At 42.8% G+C, this 24143-nt stretch overlaps 1 protein-coding gene across 1 annotated transcript; it reads left to right on the top strand.

The window, feature by feature from the left end:
• The first annotated feature begins 1514 nt into the window (after positions 1-1514).
• On the top strand, positions 1515-24012 carry MFN1 (mitofusin 1). Its single transcript, XM_054639467.2, has 18 exons — positions 1515-1679; positions 2325-2446; positions 3275-3410; positions 4423-4585; positions 5235-5359; positions 6781-6889; positions 9169-9276; positions 9923-10076; positions 10200-10267; positions 14497-14618; positions 16076-16202; positions 16478-16582; positions 17637-17739; positions 18702-18931; positions 19372-19527; positions 20017-20213; positions 21789-21923; positions 22608-24012. The coding sequence occupies exons 2-18, from the start codon at positions 2332-2334 to the stop codon at positions 22675-22677; spliced, it is 2223 nt and encodes a 740-aa protein (XP_054495442.1). The 5' UTR covers positions 1515-1679; positions 2325-2331; the 3' UTR covers positions 22678-24012.
• The last annotated feature ends 131 nt before the right edge of the window (positions 24013-24143 follow it).

Below are 24143 nucleotides of genomic sequence, written 5' to 3'. Positions count from 1 at the left end.
GTAGCAATAATATAGTTTACAAAACACTAAGATGAATTATTTTCTATATGGAAAGGTAATTTTCCTCAAATATCTCAAAGGGGGAATGCTGGTTCTCTGAAAACTCTGCTCCTGCTGATGGCACAGAGGTGGAATGGCACAGCTGAGCTCTGGAGAGAAAGTTGCTCTGGGAGACAGAGACAAGAAGTGGAAAAAAAGGCATTTAAAAATGCCCCAAAATAAATAAGGGGGCATAAGAAGTGTGTATATTTGTGTAGACCAGCATTGTGTCCCCGGCAGGAAAGGTGGTGTCCTGTGCCAGCACAGAGCCCTTGTGACACTTGCTTGTTGACATGAATAACTTCATGGCTGTCTTTGAGTTGGGTTATTTCTGATCTCTAAAATGGGAATCAAAACAATCCCCCACAGGAATGCTGTGAAGCCACATCATTCCAAACTCTAAAATGCAGCGTCTAAACAGGAAATGTATCCAAGGTCATTTTAGGTTGGATTTTATAAATGAGGGACTAATGTTGGTATTTTCTTTTTACTGTGAGGTAAGTAAATGAAAGTGTACAGGAGTAGCATGTCTCATTTTAAAAGAGAACAGAAGTACACTGCTGGCTTCCACATGATTTGCGTGTTAAAGCAAGAAAGTTACTAAGTAGTAGGAAAAATAGGTAATGAATAAAAAAATAGGTAATGAAAAAATAGGTAGTGAGTCTTCGTGGAATGTGGAAGGCTGAAAGGCATGGCTGAGCGTGCCAAGGACAGGGACGACATTGGGGTTATTTGGGTGAAGTGGAAGGTGAGTGCTGTGACCTGGCCTCAGTTCCCTCACCCTGGAGCTCGAGCTGCTCATCTCAGTCCAGAGAGGCAGAAATAAACTCTAGGGACGAGCACTGTGCCAGTATTTATTATTTCTCTCCAAGGCACTAAGTATCAAATTCTGGTTGTTCACTGGTACCTGCAGGGTTCAGCTGTTTAAGGAACAGCATTCCAACAGAAGCTATGCGAAATCATGAGATTGGTTTTGGTAGTGTTTTATATTTGTGAGAGACGTGTATTTGATTCTTTGCTTTTCAGACTTTTGAACCCTTAGTTTCAATGTGTGAACCCTTAGTTTCGAGGGGTATTTTCCAACCTTAACAAATCTGTGTCAGATTCCTGGACCATATTTCTTATTGAGCAAAAGACCTTTTTTATGTGAAAGACTGTTGACTCCAAAACAAAGTTTACATCCCACAAATTATTGCAAGATCTTAAAATACAGTGGATTAATAATCCTCAAATAACGTGTCCTCTAAGAATGCTGTTGTCGCCGATTTTCATTTTGGTTCTCGCCCCGTACCAAATGCCTGAGGTGCCGGTGCTGTTTAACTCCTGCCAGCCCGCGGCGTTGTCACCGTGCGGGCTCTGCCCGAGCCGCGGTGCTGTGGGGGACCCCCGGGGATGATCCCGGTGCCGCCCGGGCTCTGCCCCCGGCCCTGCCCAGCTCCATTTCGCGAACTGCCCGCGCTCAAGATGGCGGCGGCCGCCCTCAGCCCGCACTGAACATGGCGGTGCCGGCGCGGGCGCGGAGCGGGGTCATAGGAGGAGGAAGGGGAAGTGACGCCCCCCCCGTCCCGGCGGCGGCGGTCACGGGCACGGCCGGGGCCAGCGGGGCTCCGTGAGGGACAGAGGCCGGGACTGGGAGCTCAGTGAGTGACTGGGGCTGTGTCAGCGCTCCGTGAGAGACTGGGGCGAGCGGCGGTTTCGTGAGGGGCCGGGGCTGAGCCGGGGCTCCATGCGGGACCGGGGCCGAGCCAGAGCTCCGTGAGGGACCGGGTCTGAGCCGGGGCTCCATGCGGGACAGGGTCTGAGCCGGGGTTCCATGTGGGACCGGGTCTGAGCCAGAGCTCCGTGAGGGACCGGGGCTGAGTGAGGCACCATGAGGGGCTGGGGCCGCCGCTGTCCCTCGGCCTGACCGCACCGAGCCGGGGCTCCGGGAGGGAGCGGGGCCCGTCCTCACTGGCCAGCGGGACAGCGCTGAGCCGCGGACGGTTCCGCCGCGTTTGACGAGGGGAAAGCCTCGTGTTTCCGGGACAGATAGCACCGAATCAGTTCGAACGTGCCCCCGAGTTTCGCCAGCTGATCTTGGCGCTTGTGGGGAGGAGAGGAGAGCAGAGTAAACAGCTCAAACTGAGCTTACTGCCCTTTGGAGTTTCGAGCTTTGATTTGGGGCTTCAGGCGTTTTTGTTTTGTTTTGTTTTGTTTTGTTTCCTAATGGCTGTGTGGGCAGTGTATGAGTTTTAATGAGCTGGGTGTACGGAGTGTTTGGTCACTTGATGCTCCTTTCCTTGCAGCTGCAGCATGGCAGAAGCCTCTGTCTCTCCACTGAAGCACTTTGTGCTGGCCAAAAAGACCATCACTGCCATCTTCGACCAGCTGCTGGAGTATGTCACTGAGGGAGCAGCGTTTGTGGAAGGTGAGCTTTCCCCTTAAACACGAGAGCCTTGTCCTTTGTTCTGAGTATGTTTTATTGCAGCATAATGTACCTTATGTTATCTGTTACTGTGCTGTTTGTATAAGCGTGCACCTTCAGAAATACTCATATTTTTCATTTGACACTGGGGATTTTTTTCATCTTGTGTTGGAAGGAATGCCTGGCATTGCTACGTACCTGAAAAGCTGAGTAACTCACATGCATTGGTAGCCTGGTCTCTTTTCCATGGGGGTGAAAGCTTAACCACTCTGGTTTTATAGTTCTATGGTAGTTTGTTTTGCACAGAAGGAGGGACAAACAGGTTCTCCCATTTTCCAGCAGAAAGGTGCATCAGTGATGCAATGCAGGGAAACACTGGTCACACCCTCAGAGCCACGTTTAGCAGCCTGGTATGTGTGGGGCCACACAGAGCTGGTTGCTCATCATCCCAGTGAGCTCTGTGGGGGCAAGACAGCCCAGCTTTGCTGGTACATCCATGGGAGGTCCTGGTTTCATTTTCTGAAGGAAGCAGGTGTCCCACAGAACTGGGCACGTGAGCCCATCAAGCTGTGTTCACTGGGTTAGCCCATCAGTGGTTAGGTTGGTGATTGATCTGAACTGATTTATGTCATGATTTCAGCAGTGCTTGGGGCAGAGCTATCAAATGATAAGGGCTGGTATCAGTGTCTGTAGTGGGTTTTTTCTTGTTTTGTTTAACCACTGTAATTAAAATTTGTAGTTGGCATGTTAAGTACTGATTACTTACAGCTTGTATCACAGAACACGTTCTCTGTATGTGATTGCCTTTATGTTTTTCCTTTCTGTGTGTAGCCACATACAAGAACCCAGAGCTTGATCATATAGCAACAGAAGATGAACTAGCAAAAATACAAGCATATAAAAACAAGTTGGCAGTCATTGGAGAGGTGCTCTCACGGAGACACATGAAAGTGGCATTTTTTGGCAGGTAATGAACGAAATTGCCAGTACTTAATTTCATTTTTTTTTGACTTAGGTAGGTCAGAGGTTGTCCTGTTCTCCAGAATGGCTTTTGGGTTTTTTTAAGGTGGTGGTTTTGTTTGTTTTAATCTTTTTTCATTTTGGTTTTTTTGGGTTTTTTTTTTGCTTTGGACTGTTCCTGTTTAGGATTTTTTTTGTATTTGATTAGAAGTGCTGAAGAACTAAACTTGGAGCTGTTCATCTATAAGCAGCTGAAGAGAAACAGAGATAGTATAGTTGCCTGGTTGGTTGTAACATCAATCTGATAGATCTGTGTGATGATTTTAAGGATAGCAGTAACAATGTGATCTACTAGTCCACTTTGCTTTGGGGAGATTGATTTTTCTGTCTGTACACTTAAACATGTGAATCTTCATGGTTCTAAAAATTCTGTGATAGTATTGGGTAAAACTTGTACAACAGTGGTCTTGCCTTCATTTTGCTAAAAGTAATTTAGTTATTAAAAAAAAAAACTGTAAAAAGTTCTGAAATAAAGAAATTAGTTATATCTCAGCCTTTTCAAAATTTCAAAAAGTTAAAAATTGAGTACAAGCTGTGATGTGTGTTAAAAGTTTCCCTTCTGCAAAGAGAAAAAGTTCTGAGCAGGACAAAAGAGAGCTCAACTCTCTCTCTGGCATTTTGAATAAATTTGTGAACTGTTGTACAGTGAGCGCTGAACTTTTTCTGGAAGTAGTTCAAAAATGAGTTACAGTCTGTGTAACTTCATGCTGTTGTGTAATAGTTAAACCTCAGATATTTCTGGGTGAGGGGTAGAGGGTCAGTGCAAAGTAGGACACTGCTGAGGGCTTCAAGCTGTTGCAGAAGGTGGGGTTAGTGACCAGTTCCTCTGAATGAGCACTCCCCACTCTCACCTGGCTGGAGCTCTGTACCCAGACCAGCTTGTTCAGCTGGTTCAGCACAAAGGTGTGTTTAATGCTGCTGTGCTCTGCTCAAAGTACTTTTGTTTTCTATCCCTCTAGAACAAGCAGTGGGAAAAGTTCAGTCATTAATGCCATGCTGTGGGACAAGGTACTTCCTAGTGGGATTGGCCATACAACAAACTGCTTCCTCAGTGTGGAAGGGACTGATGGAGATAAGGCTTATCTTATGACGGAAGGATCAGATGAAAAGAAGAGTGTCAAGGTACATTTCTTAGATGATTTCATGCCAATTTTCACAGGAACTGACTCTTAAAGAGTGTTTTTTTAAACAACAGTTTAAAGTCCAACAAAAGTATAAGGCTCACTCATTCTGCATTTTTAAATTCTTATTTAGGAGGGAAGAGCAAACTAATGGAAGTGCTCTGCTGCCCAGTTTTCTTGGCTGTTCTAGAGAAACAACTAACGTGTGTTGTTTCATTGTAACATGGCATGTGTTGGGTGATTTATTTTTACAGGACTCAGTAAGTCCTGTTACTGATGAAGGATTTGGAATGTGCCCTTCATTCGGACTGATGGTGCTCATCTTAGTGAACTGTGTACGCTGATTTGTTAAACCTCTGAGGCAAATTCATGATGATGCTCAGCAGCACTCAGTTCAGCCCTGTAGGGAACATTTTTGGCTCAAAAGAAACTCTTGTCTGAGTTTCAAGGCACAACTTGTTCTTTAGCTGCTGGTGAGTTGAAGAGCTTAAAGAAAAAAATCACAGCTATTCACCAGAACAAAGTATGAACTCTGTTACCCTCTTCAAGGTAGATCCTGTCCAAGTTTGCTTGAGAACTGAATTAGACAGGTTTACAGCCCTGTCTGAGGTGCATGTTCATGTCTGTGTTCTCTTTGATGCTCTCCCTAGACAGTCAATCAGCTGGCTCACGCGCTTCACATGGATAAGGATTTGAAGGCTGGCTGTCTCGTCCATGTCTTTTGGCCCAAGTCAAAGTGTGCCCTGCTGAGAGATGATTTGGTTATAGTGGACAGGTATCTCTTCTGTTTCAGTAAATATTTTCTTAAGGATATTAGCCATTACAATGCTTAGAAAAGAGATTGGTTTAGATTCAAAATTCTTGAAAGGCTTTTTTGTTTGAAAGTACAGAGTTTGTTCTTTTTTATGTACTGCTTGTCATCACCCTCCTGTTTCTGCCCTTGTAGCAGTTGGAACAGACGGGTGTCTTGTGACTGAGCTGAAAAAGGGAATAGCTTTTGGCTGAGGATACTCTACCTTTAGAACAAGCACTATGGAAGTGTGAATAGGGTTGTTGCAGCAACAACCTTTTGCCCATTTCCTTTCTTGAAATGCTTCAGACTGATCATGTGAAGTATAAACAACGTGGACTTCATTTTTAAAAGCTTCTGATATGAGTTGCAGTGCCTACATACCAAAGTAATGGGTGACCTCAAAATGTAGTTTTGACTATGTCAGCTGAGTGTGCCCTGTGTTAGGCTGGCATTTCCTCTGTGTTGATGTGTTTAAAGAATTCTGGAAGTGGTTGTTTTGTCCATGCTAAATGCCCTTATTTCTGGCCACTGCATTAGAACCTACAGTAGCTTTTCAAACCTTCAGGTGATCTGTACCTGACATGTAAATCAATAAATACTGAATTTGTGAATAATTCACACAGGTGTCAGTGAATTTTTAAGTATGATTTCTTCAAGAAAACAACACTCAAGAATGTATTCTAATAAATTGCAGTGGTTTTTGTTCCATCTCTTGTACTTTGAAATCACTGGGAGTTTGTTATTATTTTCTTGGATCTGTACAGCCTCTGTTGCTACAGGGAAAAGAAAAGAGCATATATTCTGAGAGAGCAGGGATTTGAAAAGAGCAGCTCATCCTTTCACTGTTAAATTGAGAAAATTTGAACCACAATCATTTAGGTGTTGCAAACATGACTTAATGCTCGTATTCCATTTAATGTTTTTTAAACAGATAGCACTACAGTTTTAACTTCATTTTGGTTTCTTCTTAAATCTCTGCACAGCTTACATAGCATATTGCTTTAAACTTGGACTTTATTAATGAAAAAAATATTTTATGAACTACAGTCTCTTCTGATTAAATTAGGATCCAAGGAGGGGAACCATTGTGTGAGGCTGTCTGGGTTTCTGATGGACTGCCTGTCACTTCACTTGGCAGTTAATTATATGTACATACTTACTAATCAGAAATTGCATTTTGGAATGAATAGGTAGTCTAATGATCAAGTGTCTGATAAATTCCAGATGGTAATTGCCTTGTGCAGTGTTTATCTTAAGTTTGAGGTAGGCATCAGCCTCGAGATACAAACCTCTGTAATTTCTTGCAAGGCCCTTAGGCATTTCCAATCTATTTTTATCAGTTTATAAAAACCAACTACTTCTTTGCTGTGTAAATAAGAGTTTGTTTGTTTTGTTCTCAACAGCCCTGGCACAGATGTCACTACAGAACTGGACAGCTGGATTGACAAGTTCTGCTTAGATGCTGATGTGTTTGTCTTGGTTGCCAATTCTGAATCAACTCTCATGAACACGGTATGATATGCAATGATTTTATGCTCCTTCTTCATTTAAATATTCAACAGTTCCATAACCAGAATAGCTGAGACCTTTACAGAAAGTGAATCACTGCACTTAGGTCTTGTGAATAGGACTTGGGGGTGGGAGGCAAGAAATAATGTATATCTCTCACTAGGAAACAGAAAACAAAATTTAAATTTCTGACTGGCTTGGCTTTCTCTGCCTTGGGCGTCATGATTGTCCTTTCCAGTTCAGTTGTGTTTTTGATAAATGGATGATGGAGTGCTTGTCTTGCCTTGCAATTTGTTGGTATTTGCTACCAACAAAAGAAGACACTTGTGGACTGAAGACACTTGTATTATCAAAGAAATTAAGGAGTGTTTCATATCCAAAAATACTCCATAAATGTAGTAAAATACACGAACTGCCTGAAAGAAGTTGAATTCCTGTCTTGTTCCTCTCTCAGGAGAGGGTGAATTCCCTTGGCACACCTTGTGCTGAGGATGAGTGCTGCAGGTTCCCTCAGTGGGCTGTGTTTCTTCTGAAGAAGGTGTGAGCAATAAGGTTCTGTGCAGTGTGGAGAGCTGAAGATATTTTAATGTCTTTGTTCTGTAAAGCCTTGTTTCAGGAGAGAGAAGAGTTCTCTGAACCTTGCAGCCTAAATATTGGAGGACTTGTAAGAGGAGGGGAACATTTAAGGTGGCCAGAACAGCTGTTGCAATAATCAAAATACAAGACCAGAAATTTGGTGTAATTTTGCAGTGATCTCCAGTTTTGACTAAACTAAGTATTGTGGATGCTGACAATAAAAGGTTTCTAAGCTATTGCAAGTGTGACTGCCAGAATGCAGAGTAATGCTACTGAGGGGATTCCTGATGATTTTTATTAAGCCCACTGCAGACAAATAATATGCTCTAGTTGTTCTGAGCATGGTTCTCACCTGAAAGGTGTGAACTTTCTAACTGTTGAGACAATTTTTAGTACAATAAAGAACTTAGTGTGCAAGGACAGTATTTCTTTGCATTCTAGCACATTAGAATGGTTTAAAAACCTTGCATTCCATCTTCTGAGCTGAGTCCACAAAGAGTCAAATACAAGAGATGTAGTTTAGAAGAAAAAGAAAATTCTTAAAACATTCCAGACAAAGGATTTGGCACTACTGTGGCCATGTCTTCTCTGTTATTCATGAGTGGCACTTTTAGGCTTTTAGTATGGACAAAACCTGTAAGTTGTTTACATTATGTGTATAACACAGCTGCTGGGGCCTTTTAATTAAAGGAAAAAGAAAAATTATTTCTGTGAACATCTCACTGCTGTGTAGATAACGTAAGTTATCCTGCAGATAAAGCTTTTGACAACTAAAAAGTTCTCATCCTCTTTAAGCATTGTTCTTGCCTCTTACCTTAGCAGGTTTGAGAATACTTGGCCTTATTCTACCACACTACCAGAGATTATTTTGGTGAAAACATGATAAGCATGATTCTTCTACTGTTCCCTTATAAATTCTCCTCAGACAAAGTTTTGATTTCTTCAGCAGTGATCTGGATTGCACATGCTTATTCCCAGCTGCTGGAGAATAATGGGTCTCCAGTGCTGTGTCCAGGATATGTTGTGGTGTCCTGCTGCAGGCTGGAAAAGTTTATGGCAGCACAGAGATCTCTTCTGTGTCAGCTTTGCTGAGTGGGGACTCCCTCCATCACGACTTACCCATTATGACTCTGTTAACAGCAATAATGGGTGGTAGGTGCAGCCAAGAGACCTAAATACACTTTCTTTTGTTAAATTAAGACATTCATCGATGACTTTTTTTTCTGTGTCTCAACCATATGTCCTCATGCAGGAAATGTTATTTCTCTGTAGCTCAAGCTGATCTTACCTAGCTGAGGTAAGATGATATTATCTGAGGTTAGATGATATTATGTGGATAGAGAGCTAGATTTGACAGGGTTAGCAGGAGCCTCTTGCTAGTTCAGGTAAGGGAGATTTCATTGTTTTAGTCAGACATCAGTGTTTCTTGAACTATTTTGTGGAAGTTTTCTTAGTTTGTATTTTTACCAGTTTTTTGGGGAAAGTTGCAGTGTCTTTGACTAGCACTGGCATCAGTTTTAAGACATTTGATGACTTTTGAACTACCCTAAGCCTGTTATGTGCTGAATATCTGTGGGCTTTTATACTGATGAATTCTTTATAATAAACTTGTAAAAAACTGGATTAACTTCAGAATCTGTTACAGAAGAATGCATGACTCTGGTTTGGATGTCTGGGAAATTTTCTGTTTGTGCTTTAATTCTTAGGAGAAACATTTTTTCCATAAAGTGAACGAACGACTTTCCAAGCCAAACATCTTCATCCTCAATAACAGATGGGATGCTTCTGCATCAGAACCAGAGTACATGGAAGATGTGAGTGAATTGATGGCTCTTACATGGGTTGACAGTTAATTAATATGTATTAATATGGAAACACCAGCTCTGTCTTATTCATTAAAGGCTAAGTTACATGGTCAGAAAATGGAAATAACCTATTCCTCATTCAAACCAAAAAGTAACTTGCAATTCAAATGACAGTAATGCAGGCAATTAATAATATGGGAGACTTCTTTGGAACCTCCACAGTTAAGCTTGTTTTTTAATCTTTTCTGTATTACCTTTTGTTTCTGCAGTGATAGTGCAGCCTGAGGGCACAGTTTATAAATTTATACCTGCATAGAGTTGGCAGGGAAGGTGCAGTGTTGGATGGGAGCAGTTTGGATCTTCAGATCCTGCCAACAGCAGCCAGCTTGCAGTGAGAATTATTTCTCCATGCTGGGAAAAGAAGGGTTTACCCCAGAAACTGGCTGAGATCTCTGACTTACGTAAATGCACTTGTACAAGGAGGTATTGCTGTGTCCAGGTCTGTTTAAAGGAGTAAAAGCAGCTGCTGCTTCTGTAGGGTTGGCAGGCATCTGCTCTCAGAGGGTGGTTCAGCATCTGCTTGTGCCTCTGATGTTGTGATGTGCTCACAGCTCAGCTTTTGCCTTTTGTTGATGCGCTTTTTGCCTTCCCGTAGGTGCGCAGGCAGCACATGGAGCGCTGTCTGACGTTCCTGGTCGATGAGCTCAAAGTTATTGATCCTGTGGAAGCAAGGAACCGCATCTTTTTTGTTTCAGCAAAAGAAGTTCTGAGTGCCAGGACACAAAAGGCCCAAGGAATGCCAGAGAGTGGTGTGTAGCAACTCCTGCTTTTCCTCAAATGCAGAAAAACACCATAAAACCTGATAAATGTGTTAAAGATGCAGTCCCTGCTGTGAGGTACTGCTGTCTCCCTTACAGTGTGTTGTTTCACAGGTGGAGCACTTGCTGAAGGATTTCAAACAAGATTTCAAGAATTTCAGCATTTTGAGCAGATATTTGAGGTATTTATGATGGGCTTTCTAAACTGCCTGGTTTTTGTTGTAAAGGTAGCTTTTCCTTATGCTTAGCTTAATTATACTGAGCATTATCCATATTAGCAAGTGGAGGAGTGTAATGTATTTAAGCCATCTGCAGCTTTGCCTTCTCTGTGGGTTCTGTTCATACCTTCTCACCTTGAGTAGCAGGTAGTTGTTGGAAAGGAGAATTATATCAGTGAGGGAAGGGACCAAAACTCATAGCTCATGTTCTGAGATCTCAGGACCAATATAGTCTATGTAAGAAGAAATTATGGTCTTGAAACTTATGTATCACTTACAGCCATATGCTGGTGAATGTTTGCAGTAAGAAATTTAGCTTCATCAATGTAAATCTAAAAAATTACTTTCATTTCTAAAGCCAGAGTTTTGAATCTATCACCATTATGTACCTCTTAGCTCTGTTCTGATCATTAACACTCTCCTTGCATCCTTTGTGCTGTACAGAATCCACCCTTCCACCTCAGTTTAGCCATTATTCATAGCTGGAGTTAACAGTTTCTACAGAAGTAGGACTGGCTAGACAGTTGAGTGGTTTCTTTATTATAGGATCCATTTTACTTGCTAAATTTGATAACTTTAATTAACTAAAGCCATTCTTGGATATCTTAAGGAAGCCTCTTGGGTATCCCTCAATGGTTTTGTATATGAGTATTTAAAAAAAAAATCAAACTGCCTCTGAAAAGTCTTTCTTGCATTACAACAAACCCATTTAACCTTAGCAGAACTGAATTATGTAATCGTGTGTGTATTGAGAAAGGCTTTAAAATAATAGCTTGATTTGGTCTTGCATAAGAAAAAGTCAGACTAAATTTATTCCTTATCCACACTCTTCTGATAGGTGACTGAAGTGTTGAAATGATGGGTGCAGGGTACTGGCAGGGCCTGGCCATGAGAAATGACATTTCTTGTGTCTCTAGCTGTAGTCAAACCTGCATGTTTTTTGCAATTTTTGTCCTCAGAACCATAGTAGGAAACTTTGAGCCAGCAGGAAAACAGTGGAAACTGAGCTGCTAAATCAGTTATTGTTCTTTATTGTATTTTGCCATCTGCTGTACCCAAAGCTTTTTTGACAAAATCTCTTATAATTACAGTTAAGCACTCCTCACTTAGAATATTTCAATAGGAAGATGGATGATGACTTATTAAATGATATGATGCTGTGAGTGCTCAGCACATGTGTAAGTCAGCCCTCGAGCTGGCCACCACAATGAGAAATATCTGTCACAGGATCACAACCATGACAAGTTTCTGTAGCACAAGGAACAATTCTGTGACAGCACTGCATGGCCTTAAATCAGCCTTTTTTCTTTTTTCCCAGTGTGTTACATTTGCTGCACACCTGACTCCAACAGTGAGAATAGTGGATTCTGTAGTGTTTTTCCCTGCTCAGCAGTGTTTTGTCCTAAAATCATTATTAATGTCTTTAAATAGGGGTATGATCCCATAATTTAGAGAATGACAACTGTGATGAATTAAGATTGCCAAAGCAATTAAAATTTTGAGCGCTTGCTGTTGCAGCCTCTTTCACATTCTAGTTTTGTGGCAGTTTTCTAAGTTACAGTGGAAGCTTATGTGCTTTTAAAGCAAGGCTGAGACTGAAATGTCTTACCAGGTGTGAAGTTTTCAGACCTGATACTCAAATTACTGTCACCTCAGCTGATAAAGTAGCTGACATCAGCATGCTGACATCAGTTCTGCCTGCCAGCTCTGGGCTCTGTATTAATGAGGAATCTCAGACTGCAGGGAGAACTTTGTGTGAAATCCTCACTGCTACCCTGCCTTGTGCACTGCCAGACCAAACTCAGATGCTGTGCAGCCCTGGTGCAGCCTAAGCACTTTGCATTTACTCTGTTTCCTGACAGAGGAGCTGCAAGTCCCAGCACTGGGGTTACATTGCAGTGTGTGAAAAGGAAGGGATGAGAGCACAGATGCTTCTGTCTGCCCTCATCAAACACTGATTCCTCCTCTCCCTCAGTCTGTCTTGCCTTTAGCTCCTTGTCCTGTGTGGGTGCCCTCAGACTTCCCAAACGTCTCTCAGAAATCTGTCACCTCACAGACCTGTCCACATGTGCCTTGTTCCCCCTGGCTGTATCTGCTGGGTTTGCTCCTCCTGGATTCTCTCACCCTGCTTTTGTCATCACTAAAATTGGACAGCTTTTCCCTCTTCTCCATATGGGCTGAGAAGAGGAACTGTTACTTCTCCAGTACTTCCACATTCCTGATTTTAGTATGAGTTCCATGATGGGAAAGCCTGTTCATTCCAGGACTGATATGAGCTCGGTATAGATAGAATCTTTTAAAAAATAAATCTAGAAACAACCCACCAGTGCTAGTTAGTTGTGATATGAGAAAAGCTTGGACTAATTTTGGAAGGCTTGTAAGGGTTATGTAGACTTTAGTGTGAGGGCAAAAATCATTCTGAAACTAGATGAAACATGTTTGTCTGCAAAGCATAGGGTGGTTGAAGTTGCTAAAAAAAAAATGGTGCAGGCATTACTAGAAACACTTGTAAGCAGTGGGAAAATTAAGATTTTAGAGATTCATGTAGTAGCTTTAAAAAGTGATGCTACTATGTCAGCTGTATTACAACAAAGGAAAGGAGAGAAGCAGTTTTAAAAGTATTGAATTCTTGGATCAGTGCTGGATTTTTTTATACTAGGGAATAATAGAAAGTGGTCAGTGTATTTTCCTGAAATTTTACACTGAGGTACACAGAATGCCTCATTAAAACAGCAGAGAAATGCCTGGGCCCTGCACTGGGTGCAGTAGTGCCTAGAGGATATCCTACATAAAACCAACCCCACCATGCCTTGGGCTGGGGTGCTCCTCGAGTTTTTCAGAGTGCTGGCAGCAGAATTGCTGTGGGAAGCAGTGGAGGAGGGAGGAGGGAGGAGGGAACTCCTGGCTGGCAGGGCTGGGATGAGGCAGCGCTGCAGAGCCCTTCCCTAGCTCTGCCCAGGGATGGGATACAGAACACTCTGGGCACTAACAGTGTCCTGTGATGCTGGCTAAGGTAACTGGTTTTGGTTAGACTCTTGAACCAGCTCATCTTGGTTTCAGTAAATGCTTTGTACAGACTAACAGCCAAACTGCTGCTGTCCCCCTCTTATCTTTCCCCATCGTTTGACTAACCTTTGTGTTTTTCCTAGTGCTCTAACTTGGATTTTCTGATTGTGTTGTGAGTGATTGTCATCCTTTTATCTACCACATACTAATGTTGGGAAGACTCTGCTCTGTGCCTAGTCTAGCTCTTACAATGTGCTGATATTTAAAAAACTCTGGCCTTTCATTGCTGATTTCTAGATCTGCTTCGTCGAGGAACAGGGACTGTTTTACCCATTTTGTTTATTTTGTTTTCATCATTATTTTTAGATAGCTGAGATTTGTAATTACAGCATATGCTAAGGTCATAGGCAAGTTTTCTAAAAGCCATCCAAACCTGTGCCATGAAAGGTGAATCCACAGATGGAGAGCAATTTAAAAATCCCATTGGTCTGGTTTAAGGAAGTCAGCTGCTTGCTTTCTTCCCCTCAACCACAAGAGTTCTTCAGTCACTGTCCTGTATTTCTGAATTGCTCTTCAATGTTGAAGATTGATTAGAAATTGTATTGTTACTAATTTAACACTTCAATAACATGCAAACAAACTGATATTTTAAGGACTACTTAACTTTTATTTATCCCATGAGAAAACCCTTGTTTCTTATTCCTAATTGTATATTTTGTTCCTGGATGGTCAGTGTTGACATGAGAATGTCAAATATATTGACAGAATTGCCTCTTGAAAGTAAGACTGTGTAGTGCAACAAATAAAACTAAAGCCAGGCCATATTGCTAGCATTCATCTTTGACATTTGTAATTCCAAATAGATGGTTTTGAAAATTTCCTGAAGAGATAGATTTATCTTATGTATTCATCTGAGTTTTCTTTTTTTTTTTCATTATTAATTTATTTTAAAAGAATGAAAACCTATGCACATTACTGTGAATGGACACGAAGGCAGATTTGCTGCTGTAGATTCATTTGAGATTTCAGTTTCTGTTGTCTTTTGATTTCTTTATACTTTCTCCCTTTTTATTTCCCACTGGTTTAAGTTCATGGTAAAGTTGGCAGCATGTGCTTTCTGACAGTGAAATTCCTGATGGTGTTGGCATGGAATTGCAGTAATGTGTTGTGGCTTGGGCCCCTCGCAGGAGTGTATCTCGCAGTCAGCCGTGAAAACCAAGTTTGAACAGCACACTATCAGAGCTAAACAGATAATAGATACTGTGAAAAACATTATGGACACCATAAACGTTGCAGCAGCAGAGAAAAGGTAGGTGGGGTGGAGGGCTGGTTGGATTTGGTTTGTCCAGATCATCTGAGGAGCCATTTCTGGGCTGGTGATTTTCTTGGGCCATTATGGACTTTAAAATCCACTTTTTCTGATTGGTAAGAAACAGACAATTTCCCTGGTATGTCAATATGTCAGTCTTATCATTGTTCACTTGCTCACTCAGTTCTGTTCTTGGTCTGTGATTTCTGTACAGGGATCTTGGTTTACTTTGGTGTTCTTTTTTACTGATTTGCAATCTGTATGTTTTCAAGCCTTTTTTTCAGAAATAGTTAAAATGTTAAGTTTTTCTAGTGATATATAGCATTTCAGAGATGATGTTTGGGCCTACTCTACTTTCTTTAGCAGTTACAGTGAAGAAGAAAAGTGGAAGGATGCAGATGCTTTAATTTGCAAGTGATTAGAATACTGTAAGGAATGATATGAGCCCAAGCTAACAGAGGCTTGGCCTCTGGCCCCTTCCAGATTGCATCCTTAAATATCCTTATTCTCTCTTCACTCATGTAATCCTTTAGTGCTAATGATAGCAGCTCATCTGTTCTGTCTGGTAGCTTCATGTATCCTTTGAGGTTTGCAAATGTGTGCAGTTTTTCCTCACTTTTGTTGCCACCTTGTGTCTCTTGTACACAGTGAACTTGCTGTCACGATTAATCCTTCCCATCCATCTCCTTCCTGCCTGTCAATAATGTGTCTTTGTGTTTCAACAGACTTCACTGTGCTGTCAAACACACTCATCCCCCTGAATATGTCAGTTTTTACAGACTGCCTGTTTACATACTGGCTTGTCTCACGTTGTCAGATCCCATGAAAACATGCTGTGAAATGTTTGAAAATATTCTGATATTCTGCTTCTTTCTGTCAGTTGAGTTAACCAAAATGTCTGTGGTGATGCCTCTTAGTTTGAATTGCTATTTGTTGTTTCTGGTGGCCCTTCAAGAGGAAATTGCTCCAGGTTTTCAGGAATTTTTGCTTAAGTGATAGGTCAAGGAATTCTCAAGAGACTTGTTTGTGCCAAGGTTGGTTTCTGCCACATCCCCTTTGCTTTGCAGGGTCATCAGACCAAGTGGTTGAGTGTTGTTTGTGAGCAGCACTTTGATCAGATTTACCCTTTTTGAAAATCAGGGTAGATGAGTTATTAAAGGCCTCTGATTCCCCACACCTTTTTTAGTTGCAATTATGTGACAGTACAGTGATGACAATTCTAACTTGAAATGCTGGTTTTGAGTTGTGTTTGCTCAGCACAGCCTTTGAATGCTTGTGCACATGGAGCTGCCATGTCCAGCCCTTCTTGGAGCAGTGCCTGTGCTTTGGGCAGCCGGTGTCACTTGGGATTCCCCGGGGCTGCTCAGAAACCATCAGCTGGCTGAGCCTGGTTAAGGGCTTGTTCCTTTCCTGGGGGAATACATGGTGGTGATGGTGATTTCTTTCTGCTGGGTTAGAGTCCAATCCATGGAAGAGCGAGAAGATCAGAAGGACAGGCTGGACTTTGTGAGAAATCAGCTGAACATTTTGACAGAAGACACCAAGGAAAAGATCAAACGCGTCACTGAGGAAGTCGAAAACAAAGTAAGGAAAGGCAGTGGGAACAACTTCTCACATCCAGGTGTGGCCTCCTCTCTCAGGCAGCTGCTTTTGCAGTCCACCCATCTCAGGAAATATGTTTGAAATATCAGAACACTCCTTTTTCAATTAAAAAGAAAAGAAAAAATGAATGCTTAAAATGGCAATCTTTGCTGACTGTCAGATGATTGAATGATTTCTTGGGGCAGTTCATGCAGTTGTCTGTTCTCACTCTGGAAAAGGTAGCAGAAACATTTTATGCATTTCCTGTGTTCTTCCAGGTCTCCTCTGCCATGACTGATGAGATTTGCCGGCTTTCAGTTTTAGTTGATGAATTTTATTCTGATTTCCACCCTTCTCCTCAAGTATTGAAGCTCTATAAGACAGTAAGTTTTTTTGAATGGTTTGAAGCCAGACTCTTTGCCTTTCCCTTAATTTCTACTTCTGTATTTTCATAAATTGCTGAGATTTTGTGACTTTGAGCATTGCAGGATTTTTGCTTGCTGACATGTGCATATCTCTACCCAAAGCTAAAAAAGGTTGAAAATATTTTCTGCTTTGTTTTTGGAAAGAAATTAATTTTTTTCAACATCTTTTTAGTAGTAGAGTGGTTCCTAATTTCAAGTCTTCACTTCCAGTAAATAAGACTTTGCATAAATAATTTTCTCTACTCCTAAAATCAAATATATCCAAAAATAAAATGAGCTTGCAAATACTCAGCACTTTTAATAAAAACTGATTTGTTTTTTTTAATTTTATAAATTCCTTCTCAAACTTAGTGCTTTAAGTTAAAGCACATATAGCTATGTTTGCCCCTTGTGCCCAGACTTTGCTGGTGATGCTGACTGCCCTGGAGTCACAGAATGTTCTGAGGTGGAAGGGACTCACAAGGATCACTGAGTCCAGCTCTTACACAAATGGCTCATTTGGGGATCAGACCCACAACTTTGGTGTTAACAGCACCATGCTCCAACCAGCTGAGCTCATCCCAGGCTGTTGCAGCCTGGCTGATCACCTGGAGTGCTGCATTTTCAGGACAGTCTGTGCTGGTTCACCTCAGCAGAGTATCCTGAGCAGGCCCCCGTGGGAGTTGGTGGGATGGGTTTGTCCCTGTGCAGAGCAGTGGAATTGGCTCCCATCAAATGACACAGTAAGGGCTTTGCAGGGCAGTAGGTAGTGGTTTGCTTTGCACTGTCACAGTGAAAAGTATGGACTTCTATGCCTTTTAATGTTTACAGTCCTAGGGAAATCTCTCCTGTGTCACTTTAGTTAGGTTTTCAGTCCCAGTGTGCAGTTGGAAAGCATGGTATTTCCATGGAAACATGCTTTTCTTCCCACTGTAAATAACAATGCTTAGTGGGTAACATATTCCTGCCCCATATGATGTAACTGATTGGCTAAACACAAACTGATGAGCTTGTGTTCTTTGTGGCACTTCAGGAACTGAACAAACACATAGAAGATGGTTTGGGAAAGAACCTGGCTGAGCGCTGCTCCAGTGAAGTCAACCAGTCAATGCACCAGTCCCAGCAGGAGATGATTGGTAGGAGGAGGGAGGAGGAATGGTAACACTTCACATTTAAAGGAAGACAATCTCAGAAAATTCAGTTTTAAAAGAATTTTCCTTCTGATCATGCTTAATATTGATGCTATGAAGGATAAAAGAAAAGCCATGATAGACCAGGACTGAGTGTTTAGCCCAGTCCCCTGTTTCTGATACTAACCAGTAACAGATGCTGGGGGAGAAGAATAATGAACCAAGGTAAATATAGCAATCCCTGTCCATTTTATGGACTTCTGAGCTGGTACACTGCATCTGGATTAATGGCTTAAGCAAGTAGTAATGGACCTGTCCTTTGGAAACTCATCTAATCCTTTTATAAACCCATTTAAAATTTGGCTTCAATGAGAGACACACCAAATACACTAATTATTAGAAAGTGTTCCTGCAGTATAATGCTCTCCCTAGGTTCCTCCAGACCTGGAAAACAAAACAGTTTATTTCACAAAGGATTTGTACACTCCCCTTTTTTTTTTCTTTGTAAGTAGTTAACTTTATTGCACATCCATCTCTATTGGTCTGTTCCTGGTAATAAAAGATTCAGAGTGAGGTCATGGAATTACATGAACCTTTCTGTCCTCTTATGTAATAATGTTGCCTTTTCTGTATGGCACCATGGAACAGATGGATAAATGGATTTTTTTCCTTACTCCATCCCTATCTTTTGATCAGTGGTAGAGGTCTTTTGGTTTATTTGAGCCTTTTTTTCCAGCAGTGAGTTAATTTTCATGACTGTTTTCTTGTATTGGAGCAATAAATTCCCTGCTCTGTTAGGGTCAATCCTGCTGAAATGCCAGTGATTTTACAAGTAAATAAATAAATAATGAACTGAGCAGTTTAGATTCTCTGAATTGATAAACCTGCTCAGCAGTGCAGAGATACTGCTTGTGAATATGCTCTTCTTCTAATGTTAACTCAGCTTTACTATTTGTTCTTATTTCTAGAAAATCTGAAACCATTGTTGCCTTCTAGTGTTCAGGATCAGCTCCACTTGCTAATTCCATGCAGGAAGTTTGATCTTAGCTATGATCTAAACTGTCATAGCCTGTGTGCAGATTTTCAAGAGGATATCATGTTCCACTTTTCTTTGGGATGGACTTCTCTTGTAAACCGTTTCTTGGGTCTTAAACAAGCTCAGAAAGTACTCCAGGGATTAGCAGATCCAAACCTACATGTGAGTCCTTCAGAGCTTGGGCTGCTTTGTTTTACCTTGATGAGAATATATTGATTTTTCCTCTGTGCCAATGCTATTTACACGCTTCCTGCTACCTTTCCCTAGATCCATTGTGTGAAATATTTTTGGTGTGGGTTGTTTTTATTGGATTATATTCAGGGTTAGAATGGAACTGAAAACCTCTTTTAAACTTTCTGCAGCTGTACACAAGTTGGTTTTCCTTTGGCTTGAATCCTTTGAGTAGCCTATTCCATTTGTAATATTTGGATCCTTGGGTCAGAACCAGCCCCACACAGACCCTTTTTCTCTCCTCAGGAGTTTTGTGCAGATTTCACTGCTGAAGGGTTTCCTTCAAGTAAATCAAAACCTGAATATATGAAAATAAACCCCATCTGTGTAGTTCCCTGATGCTTTTGACTCAGGCTGTTCCCATCTTCCAGATCCCTCGTCCTTTAGCCAGCACCCCGTCTGCCGCCAGCCTTCCCGCCTTAACTCCCGACAGCGTGCCCCAGGAGGAGTTCATGGTCCCTCTGGTGTTGAGTTTAGCCTCGCTGACGTCCCGGACCTCCATGAGCATCATCATTGTTGGTGGAGTGGCAAGTAGCACATTTCCTGCTGGAAGGGGTGGCAGAGGCTGAGCTGCTCTGTCCTGCCTGGGCTGTGACACAGAGCGTGCCATGGACTTGACGCTGGGCCAGATGAGCCCTGGATACTCACAGTCAGTTCACAGTGAGAAACCAGGCAGTCACTCTGAGGATAGCTGGGTGTATTCTCTGTGCCAGAAGTCTGTGTTCAGTGCCTGAATTAAATGGGGATCTGATGGTACCTCCTTCACTTTGAATTTAGTTGGAGCTTTGCTTCTTCATGAAGAGCATCAAGCTTCTGTAACCTGCACATTCTCTGTGCCATTGGGGACCAGCTCATGTTAATGTAGCTGTATTGCTCTGCAGCAATAATATGGAAAACATTAATTTCTTAAACAAGTCCAGTGAAAGGGCTGTGGAGATGATTTTTAAAAAATGGGCAAAGTTAGCTTTTATTCCATAGGGCACCTTATTTAAGCTAACGAAGATTTTGTTTTTCAGATTTGGAAGACCGTAGGCTGGAAACTGATCTCCTTGTCACTGAGCATGTACGGGCTGCTGTACCTGTATGAGAGGCTGACCTGGACCACCCGGGCCAAGGAGAGAGCCTTCAAGCAGCAGTTTGTGAACTACGCCACCGAGAAGCTGCAGATGATCGTCAGCCTCACCAGTGCCAACTGCAGCCACCAGGTGCAGCAGTAAGTGTCACACAGGCTGGCCCCTCACTGCCACAGGACTTGTGGTGTTTGTGAGGCTCCCCAGGCCGAGGTGAGAGATGAGAATTTCACTCCGTGTTCTCAGAAGGCTGATGTATTATTTTAGGATATTATATTAAAAGAAATGAAATACTAAAACTATACTATAGAAAAAGAAAGGATATATCAGAAGGCTTAGGAAGAGTGGTAATGAAAGCTCGTGACTGACTCCTCAGAGTCCAACACAGCTGAGGGTGATTGGTCATTAATTAAAAACAATTCACATGGAACCAATCGAAGATGCACCTGTTGGTAAACAGTCTCCAGACCACATTCCAAAGCAATCAGATAATTATTGTGTACATTTCTTTTGTGAGGCTTCTCAGTTTCTCAGGAGAAAAAATCCTGGTGAAGGGATTTTTCAGAAAATATCATGGTGACAGGCCATTGTCACTGGCCCTGCATGAGGGCACCTCTATTGTCCCTTGGCACTTAGTGGGAGGGGGTTTGAAGAGAGTTTAAAATGCCCACCTGGAAAGGCCAATACCTGCATCTCTGTGTGGCTGTGTGTGGTGCTCTGAAGATGGTGACTCTTTGTCCAGCCCCTTACAGTAGAGACATGAGAGATCATTCTAGGGGAGGCTGAGTTGTTCTGCCTTTGGAGTCCCTGGAAGGATGAGCAGAGCTTCTGCCCCAGGTGCTGCTATGGGCAGGTTCTGAGCAGCCAATCCTGGCTCTTCTGCACTGCAGGAGATGAACGTCACTTGCCTTTCTGAACTATTTCCTGAGCTACACAGGAGAGGTGTTCTGCACCCTGTGGGCTAGAGGGCACATTAGCAGCCCTAATTTTCTGAAATAATAATTCAATAAAACACATAGTTCTAAGAAGAGGCTAAGGAAGATAATCAGCCAGACATTACTTGGCAGAGACAAGTGGGAAAGTGTTTTGGAAAGAGAAAACAAAACAAAAGGAACAGTAAAAAGTTTTGCTTTAGTAGAGGAAATAGATCCATCCCTGTGTCCAGCAGCTCTGTGAGGACATGGAAGAGCTGCACTCAAACCCTGCTCCAGTAGAGAGGAGAGGGTGCTTCATCTCCTGCATGAGAGCTTGGGTGCTGGGCCCAGGCTGGTAACTGGGTTTGTTTGCCCTTTGTGTGAGGAGGAGTCTTGGAGCAGGTTGGGTGGGCAGGTCTGGAGCACTCCTCCTCCTGCACAGGGCTCAGGTTCCTGTGAGCAGGGCTCTGAGTGTGGCACAGGGCGCTGAGCTTGGCATTGTGGGGCTGCTCTGCCACCTCCTGCCACAGCCAGAGCCCCATCTCAGACCTGCACCTGTTAATGTTCTGTGGAAATGGCCAGGCACGATGTAGGCATGGACTGAGTGCATTTGGTGTGTTGAGGGTTTCTTTTTCTAGTTTAAAAAGTACCCAGTTCTCCTGCTTTCTTCTCTTCTGTACTCCCATGCAGAAGGAGGCTTTGATTGCTGTGTCCTGCACCCTGCAATGCCATGAGATTTTATTTCTTAGGGTTTTTTAGCATAAACTTCTGTAAATCATGATCATAAACTTGTTCTCGCCTTAGGGAAATGGCCACTACTTTTGCTCGGCTCTGTCAGCAAGTGGATATTACTGAGAAAAACCTGGAAAAAGAAATAGCTAGGCTTTCCAAAGAAATAGATCAGCTGGAGAACATACAAAGCACCTCCAAGCAGCTGAGGTAAGTCTTGGTGTGACTGGCCACAAGCATCTCTTAGCCCTGCTGACTTCAGAGTGGTCAGTGCTTGCTGTTACTCTGGAGTTGAACTAGGTTAGTTCAGGTGCAGAAGGAGATGCAGAGCCTGAACAGCTCTGGGTATGTTAAATAAATGGATGCTGCTGCCTCAGTGAATCAGCTAACCTCCAAAAATATTATTTCTTAGATCATCTGTACCCTTGTCTCTCTTTAGTGGGGGAGACAGGCGTTTCACCAGAATTTTAGTCTCCTGTTGGTAACTTGAGGGTGGCACCTTCCCAAAGCCCCTCCCCAAGCAGAGCAGGAGAGCAGCTGTGCTCTTTTGAGTCATCCAGTGCAGTACTGGTGGTGCCAGTGGTAGGTGTTGGCAGAGGAGGAACTTCCAGCACTTGGTGGTTCAGGGACTTGGAAGCAGCCTCAGCTGTAGTTTCCTGATCTTTCCACCTCCTGAAAGGCGCCTGTGGCTCTGGGCTGGTGCCTGCTGGCCTCGGGCATCCACCACCACTGATGGTGAACATCTGCCCCCACACACCCCTTCTAAAAACCTGCATTTATGTTTTCTTGGTGCTGGGGTGTGAGTAGATGAATAGAAATGAAACACTGATATTGATCCTGCCTTTGAATTGTTCAGGCACTGAAGTGAATCCCTTGCTTTTGTTTGTTTTACAGAAATAAAGCCATTCACCTCGAGAACGAACTAGATCGCTTCACAAAACATTTTCTTCAAAAGAGTAAATAAAACATCATTGTGAACCTTTCCAGTGCTCCTTTGTAGGGCAAAGTAGAGATTTTACAGGTGACACTTCTATTCTATGAAAATGATTTCTATTTTTAATGTTACTCTGGTGACAGTTGCTGTAAAACTTGGACTCTGATGGTGAACCAAACGGTAGAGCTGTGGTACTCGAGTGTTATGTTCGTTTTGCAGATTTTGGGTTAAAAATTACCTTTGAACACTAAGTTTTTTGGGCACTTGACAATAAAACCCCAAATCCTCACTGGTTTTCATGAGTATGCAGCAGTAGCAAGTCTCACTTCCTGGCATCCAGGACCTCAGACAGGAAAAGAGCTTAGCCCAGCCTCCTGCTTTCAGCTGCTTAGGAATTGTCCAGGCATGGAGGGTGCTGGTTTTCTGTGTGGGTGTGACTTTGTTTAGTGAAGGGAAGTACAAACTGTGGCACTGGAAAGAACTCTCGAGATGTTTGGAAGGCAGGTGCCAGTGTGCCAGCCTTGAGCCAAGAGGGCACTGATGCCATGGAAGTGAACCTGTTTCTGGCAGGGGGTAGAGCAGTGATGTGGTCCTTTGCCTGTGAGCACGAGGCTGGAACCATGGTCAGGTGCTGAGCTCAGGTGTGTCACAGCCCCAGCTCACAGCAGGGTGTGCTCAGATGGTCTGGGCACGGTTGGTGCAGATTGAGAAGGGGCTCAGGGTGCCAGGAGGGACCTGCAGCTCCTGTTGCTGCATTCAGGGAGCAGGACATGGTGAAACCCCATCCCTCCCTTCCAGCCCCTCTGCTGGAGAACAGGTCTGCTCTAGGTCAGACTCCAGGCAGCTGTGATGGAGTCCTTGACCTTTGCTCAACTACAGCAAAGCCTCTTTAACAACCTTCTGCTGTTGCTGACTGCAGTCATTCAACATCTACTTTTTTCTAACTAGACTTTTTAAAATTATTTTAAAAGAAAGGCCTTTTCAGAGTATTTATATATTTTTATGGCAGTGTTAATATTGACTAAGTTAATGATTGAGCTCTAAGGTACAGGAGTTTGCTATTTTCAAGTAACTAAGGGCTGTCTCATCAGGAAATAGATGCAAGATGTAATGCTAGAGGCATTAAGGGAAGACAGCACTTCCACCAGTGTGTTCAGGTGTTTGTTCTGACTGTGCATGGGGAGTCCTGGGGGTTTGAGGGAAAGTGTGGAATCTGCCCCTGAGAAACAGCCCAGCCTTGGTGTGGTGAGGGCAGAGCTGTGTATCAATGCTCTGTTTGTGGAGCATTTGTATTGACATTTGTATCAAGATGAAACTTTCAATGCATGTGTTCTACAGTTATTTATTAAAAAAGTCCTACCCCTGTGCTCTAGTAAGTTCTTTGGCAGCTCTGTCCCACAGGTATTGCAGATCCAGGACAGGGCCCAGCTGCTGCTGTGTGGCTGCTCCATCCCCAGCCCAGGGACTGCTCTAATACAACACTGACAGCTGAGCCA

This window comes from Agelaius phoeniceus, chromosome 10 (genome assembly GCF_051311805.1).
Source record: "Agelaius phoeniceus isolate bAgePho1 chromosome 10, bAgePho1.hap1, whole genome shotgun sequence".
Lineage (NCBI taxonomy): Eukaryota > Metazoa > Chordata > Aves > Passeriformes > Icteridae > Agelaius > Agelaius phoeniceus.
The sequence above is the reverse complement of the archived record's forward strand: the minus strand, read 5'-3'. Positions and strand labels throughout refer to the sequence as shown.

Bases quoted from the DNA above. Each gene is read 5' to 3' on its own strand.
- MFN1 (XM_054639467.2), top strand. From the start codon at position 2,332: ATGGCAGAAGCCTCTGTCTCTCCACTGAAGCACTTTGTGCTGGCCAAA. The intron at 5,360-6,780 runs GTATCTCTTCTG...TGTTCTCAACAG, and splicing joins GATTTGGTTATAGTGGACAG to CCCTGGCACAGATGTCACTA. The intron at 19,528-20,016 runs GCAAGTAGCACA...TTTGTTTTTCAG, and splicing joins TCATCATTGTTGGTGGAGTG to ATTTGGAAGACCGTAGGCTG.